This window comes from Suricata suricatta, chromosome 5, assembly GCF_006229205.1.
Source record: "Suricata suricatta isolate VVHF042 chromosome 5, meerkat_22Aug2017_6uvM2_HiC, whole genome shotgun sequence".
Lineage (NCBI taxonomy): Eukaryota > Metazoa > Chordata > Mammalia > Carnivora > Herpestidae > Suricata > Suricata suricatta.
Window position 1 is genome coordinate 980,904 of NC_043704.1, and position 6,302 is coordinate 987,205.

At 62.2% G+C, this 6,302-nt stretch overlaps 1 protein-coding gene across 1 annotated transcript in view; it reads left to right on the forward strand.

The window, feature by feature from the left end:
• Positions 1-1,418, forward strand: part of LOC115292522 — a 78,880-nt gene extending 77,462 nt beyond the window's left edge. The window contains exons 3-4 of the mRNA XM_029940594.1: positions 7-189; positions 1,065-1,418. Coding sequence (XP_029796454.1) covers positions 7-189; positions 1,065-1,301 — 420 coding nt within the window. The 3' untranslated portion in view covers positions 1,302-1,418. The remainder of the gene's footprint in view (positions 1-6; positions 190-1,064) is intronic.
• The last annotated feature ends 4,884 nt before the right edge of the window (positions 1,419-6,302 follow it).

The following is a 6,302-nucleotide window of genomic DNA, read 5'->3' on the forward strand; positions in this document are numbered from 1 at the left end:
ACCGAGTCTGAGGCAACTGAGGCGGCAGTAGCTGCTGCTAGCGCTCCAGCCGAGGCGCTGCGCGCGGCGCGGGCCCGCCCCCTCTGCGCTGCTGACCAATCCCGTGCCGCCCGCCGCCGCTGGCCCCGCCCCACCGGAGAGCTGGGCCTCGCGAAAGTGGGCGCGGCGGGCCAATCGAAAGGAGGAACGGTAAGGGATGAAACCAATCGGAGCCCAGGAAAGCTCTCTGGAAAGAAACCAATTAGCGTCGCGGGATGTGGGGGAGGTGGTGAGGTGGGACCAATGGGGATAGGGGCGTGACGGAAATTGGGGCGAGGTTTGGGGCAACGAGTCACTGGCGAGGAGCTGGGCCTTGAGTCTGTCATCGGGAAGGGGCGGAGCCAGACTTGAGGCGGATGCCAAAGAGGGGCGGGACTATGAATTAACTGGGTGGGGTCCCAAGAGAAAGCGTCATTGCTCGGGGGCGGGGGCAGAGACGACACCACAAGTGGGCGGTCCCAGAACTGGGGCGAGGCCACAAATGGGGCAGAGCAAGAGGCGGGCTACTCGCCGGGGGCGTGGCCTAGGGAGGGTTCCGGGGGTAGATAGAGGCGGGGCAGGGCCACAACGGGGAGAGGGGACAGGTCACTGGCTGGGGGCGTGGCCTGGGCGTGGCCTGGGCGTGGCAGAGACAAGCCCCGGTCTGGAGCCTTAGATGGGGCGGGGCGGGGCCGGGGGGCGGGGGGGCGGGGAGGCAGGTCCCTAGGGTGTAGGGGGGCGAGCCCTAGGCTGGAACAGTGAAGATGGAGGCCACAGGTGGGCGGGGAAGGGCGGGCTCCTAGAGGGAAAGAGGTCGGGGTTGGCCTGGGCGCATCCCAGAACTATGGGTAGGGTTGGGGGTTGGAGAGAGGGTGGATAACTAGCCGTGGGCGTGGCCTGTAGTGGGGGGCATGCCATAGGTGGAGCGGGGACCGGTCACTAGCCGGGGGAGTGGCCTGGTTGGTCTCGGACTTGGACTGGCAGAGTGGACCTGGCTCGATTTGGATCCTCCAGGAGCTGGCGCCCGTCCCCTCCTCTGCCCGCAGGGTTTGGAAGGGTTCCGCCTGCCAGAAGAGCAAAGCGGGCAGTCTCCTGGCCTGTGGGGCCAGATCCTGAGATCTCGCCCCTCTCGGATCCCCAGCCCTGCCCAGGTCGCCCTGTCCCGGGCGAGCCTGCCCAGCCCCTGTCCCGGCCTCTCAGCAGGTGCGCCTTCTCTCCTGCCCGCTGAGGAATCCATGTCCCAGTCTGCAGGTACAGATGCCCAGGTGACCAAGACTGTCTGAAGAGCTACAAGGCTGTCCTCAGGAGACACCATGCCTCGAGTGTTTTATTATCCTTTCTCCATACTTCCTGGCTTCGTTGTGCTTTGTTAGCATTAGGGTCTTTTTCGTGAAGCTGTACCCTTCTGTCTCATCTGTGCATTTGGGGCCTGTTCTTAGCAAGATTGTTTCTTCCGGGGCAGCCTCACGCAGCATGAGCCAGGTCACAGGCAGCACAGTGACCTCCGCTGGCCCAGGGGTGACCCCCAGGGCAGCCAGACCTACAGGGGCCTCAGGACTTCCTACCCCACGCCCTTCCCAGAGCCATGAAAAGAAACTCAGCCTTGCTCAGCCTTCTTAGGCCTCCGAGGTCCTGGAGGGGTCCACCAGCTGCCAGGATAGGGGTTGTGATGGGCCTGGGGATGAAGCTGTGACACTTGGCCCTAGACTGGGGCAGGAGACATTTCCCAGCCTTCTCCCATATGAACCCTATTCCTTCATGGACCACTGGAGGCCCACCCGCTGAAAGGTCACAGTAATGACCACTTCTTTTTGTGGAAACATTAGAAATGACCTGGAGTCTCACCATGGGGCGCAAAGGGCCCCTCGGGCATTCAGAGACCAGGGAGGTTGGGTGACAGCAGTCAGTGCAGGCATGGGGGGGGTGTCAGGAAGAGCTTGGGTCTCATTTGTCTTCAGATGTCACGTGTGTGTTCAAAGGCACACACAAAAGAAAAGGCCCCAGGCTACAGGGTGAGACTGGGGGGGGGGTGTCCACACCGAAAGGCGGCAGCCCTGGGGACAGCAGCAATAAACAACATCTGGGTTGTGAGTCCTTCCAAAGAAGGGGGTCACAGAGACAGTGGACATGGGAGCCCACCCAGCAGTATGGGCAGCAACGGCACTTGGAGCAGAGAGACTGCTTAACCATGTGCTCTGGGGGCAGGAAGGGGGATTCGGGGGCGGGGGAGCGGGGGAGGGGGAGCCCGGCCAGGTGGTGTCGCAGCTGGGAGGATGGAGCGTGGTGCTGGGAGGTGACCAGGAAGGAGCACCTGCAGAGCATCCCGCAGGACATGGACGTGTCATGTCCTGACTGCGTGGCTCTGGCTGTCACCCTCACCTTGACTCTGGGGAGAGCCGGTGGAAGGACTCTGGGGTCCCTGCTCCCGAGGCCAGAGTGTGGGGTGCAGGGGCTGCACAGCACCTTCAGTCCACCCCCCAGATTACAGGCTGCCAGCCTCCCGCTGTCCCGTCCCGCCAGGGGCTCTCATCCCTCAGCTGCCTTTATTGCCTCCTGAAAGACACAGTTAGTCATTAGGAAATTAATGATAGTGTTTTCAGGACAGCATGTTGGACCCTAACAACTTTCAATTATTTCCAGTTCCTGCCAGCCCTGGGAGGAAGAGAGCAGCTCTTCTCATGCCCCCGCCCTTGACACACAAGACAATCCACGGCTGCCGGCGTATTATCATACGCTAGCAGATCTCTGAAAGCCAAACTGCAGACCAGAGCAGCTGGGCCGCGGCCTGGAGCGGGCCTGGGCTCCGCCCCTGAACCAGGCCAGCCTGCCCCGAATCCCCCACACACTGGGTTCCGTGCACATCCCCCTTCATTAGCACCGTGTGTGCCGCTCACCACCCTCTCAGTCGCTGTCACCGAAGTCCTTCCCGTGAGAAGTGCACCCAGGGGCCGCATTTATAAATAACTCCATGGTGTCTTGTTGGGGGATCCAGGGAGCAGAGAGAGGAGCCTTGTAATTATCATCTGCTTAGAATGATGTCAGATCAAGCCCTGGGAAGCCTTAGAGTGCCCAGCCTTCCTGACTGTCTCACACACACACACACACACACACACACACACACACAGTAGGGGCTGGGTGGCCACGTTATCTCCGGATGGAGCATGGGGTCAGGGCGGGAGCCTTCTGGGCTCCACAGTGGAGTGCTGAAAGGACCAGGAACTAGCTGCGTGCAGAAAACAGTCCCAGTGGCCCACTGTGTCGTCAAGTCCTCTGGGGAATGCAGGTTTCCCAGGTGTGAGCGGCACCCAGCACCCCCAGCTGCAGAGGCCCCCCTCCCCTGCTATGGAGAGAGGTCTGCAGCAATCAACCTTAGTCTGCTATGGAGTGTGGGGCATCTGCCGGCCTCGGTAGGACTCTGACTCCACACTGGGCCCGCTTTCCATGGGGAGAACTCACATTGTCACCTCAGCCACCCCTCACAGCCCAGAACACAAGGGCACAGCTCACCTGGTGGCAGGTCGGCATCCTAGGGAACCAGTGTTGCTGCCAACACCCCCCTCCCAAAACGCCGAGGCACAAGGACCACGCCCGTGGGGGCTACAGTCAGCCGCCTGCCCTCCTTCCCCGCTGCCACTTTGCCATGAAGCCTGGCCTGGGGGTGGCGGCCAGTCCCTGCCCCGCTGTCCCGGTCGGGGACATACACCCAACACAGCAGATGAAGGGTCCTCCCATGTGGTGCCAGAATCCAAAGCTGTGCACCTGCTTCCTCACCTGTTTGCCGAAGCCTGATTGCTATTTTAACAGGCAAGGTGACCGGGGGGCCCCTCTGTCCCCCCCTTACTAAAGGAGCAGCTCCTAAGCCGGCATCGGCATGTCCCCAGGCTGTGACTGGGGCAGTGGTGGGGGGAGGTGAGCTGGCAGCTGCGCAGAGGCAACGCTTCTGAGGAGCCCCCGGATGATGGTGAAGGTCGGAAATGTGCTCCAGGAGAAGGGGGAGCGTGCATGGAGCATCCAAGACAAACACGGGGTGAAGGAGAGAGAGGCACACACCTCACCAGTGCTGCCGGGACTCACACTCTTCTTGGGGGCAAACTGGCCCGCGGGGGGCCGCTCTGTGGTACAAGGGGCCAGGGGACCTCAAGGGCTGTCCTTGTGGGAGGCGCAGAGGGGCACCCCACACCGGGGAGGTGGGCTCAGACCGTGCATGGAAGCACCCGGCTCTGACCCGGAGGGTAAGCAAGGGTGTGGAGGTGAGCACGACTTGCCCCCTGGTGGTGGCCTGGGACAAGCATGTGTGTTCTCCACCTTGTGGCTGTGGGTGGCCGCCTGGAATTCGCCGGGTGCTGCTGTCATCCCCAGGGGACTGGAGGTGGTGGCTACGTCCTCTAGGCCTTTGCATGAAAAAGCAAGTGAGTCACAGCTTCCCTTGACTGTGTCTCCCAGTTCAAACAGCAGGCTCTGGAGCCAAACGCCACTGCCAGCAGGGAGAGAGAGCCAGGGGGGCGGAGCCAGAGACGGGGCGGAGCCAGAGAGGGGGCGGAGCCAGAGAGGGGGACAGAGATACAGCAGCCAGATGGACAAAGACACAGGGGAGTGGAGAGACAGAGAGAGATAGGAAAAGCTGGAGACAGGGGGAAAGAAACAGAGAAGGAGAAACACGGAAAGGGAGATAGAGAGGAGAGACAGAGACACGGAGAGACAGAGACAGAGACAGGTGGGGGCTCCCGGATGGATCTCTGGGCCACTCCGAGCAGAGCGCTGCACAAGGCCTCTGCCTTCTCTCTCAAAGGACACATGGCCGAGCCAGGGGCCCCAGGCTTCCCTGCTTTAGGACGGCTCCTCACCGTGAAAGTGGCCGCGGAAGTCCCACCCCCTTGCAAGGTGCCTCCATGGAAGGCTCTGGAGAGGGAACTGCCGCTCCTGTTCCAGCCATCCCGCACCTCCCCACCCTGCACGCCGCCTGCTCCGGCCAGCAGGGCGAGGCCGGAAGGGCAAAGCAGACCTTCCAAGCCCCCACCCAGGGAGGAGCCGCCTGGCAGGATGCCGGGGTGCGGTAGATGCCTGACTTTGCCAAACGATCTAACGTTCACAGTGGACTCCTGCATCGGCTGTGTTCCAGTTAGGGTCGCATGAAAATTCTCTGTTAATATAAATGATCTCTAATCAATAGCAGTGGTGATGGACGTAAACACCTAGGACTGTGTGGTAGATGTCCGTGGAACAGCATGGCTAAGGGGGCGGCACAGCTCAGCCCGTCCAAGGCTTTATTTCCTTCGGACCCACATGGTCTGAGGGTTTACCCACAGCTCTTTTGGGAGCCACACTGCCTCTCTGCTTTGTTCGTTTAGTTGCTTTCTGGCAATTTCACCTTCGTAAGGTGAAATTCAGGAGGGTAAGTGTTGAGGAGCCATTAAACTGTAAATTATGGGGCTCTCCAAAGGCTCCGCAGCCCCTCTCCCAGGTACCCCTGCACCACCCCTCACACACGCTACCCCAGGCCCATGAGGGATGAGGACCTTGTAGACCCAGAAGGCCTCGGGTGCCCTGCACCGGCCACTGCCCCCCTCCAGGATGGGGAGCCGGGGGCCTTGCACCAGGCAGAGCGAGCAAGCTCAGGACAGCGGCCCCTGCAGGCTCCTTCCTCCCCCCACCGGACACCCAGACGGCCTGAGGTCAGGCCCTCCTCTGCGCCACGCTCGGGGACCTAGGTCACCCTGAGACAGATGGTCCCTCTCCTCCATCTCGCACTGGGTCCGGCTCAGCCATCGAGGGTGGAGGCACAGGCGTCTCCGCCTCTGTGTTTCCACGTCCCATGCCCGCCACTGCTCGGGCGACAGCCGTTCCCCAGAGGAGGCTGCAGCACAGCCTCGGGGCTCAGGCCCGGCCCGGCCTCCAGCCGGGTCCCACCCCACAGCCCCCCACCTGCAGGGCCACCATCCCACACTACGCCCCCCCCCCCCACATCTCTGTCTGTCTCTGCCCTTCCCAAGCCCCCAGAAGGGGCTGGTAACACTCCCTCTGCAGGTGTGAACTTCTCACAGCAGGGGTGGGGAGACGCCAGTGGGCTTCACCACCAGAGTGCCGGGCATTTGCAAGGTGCCCTGGTCCTTGCTCTCTTTCTCTGTCGCTCTGCCCCCTCAAGTGGGGTGGCCATGCTGTTCTCCGAGCTGGAGGGCGGTGGGCCACTCCCCAGTCACAAAGCCCCAGGTGGAGAAGCCCTCCCCACCACCCCCTGCCCCCGGCTGCTGGCCAGGCCAAACCGGCAGCAGCTGAACCCCCCCAAA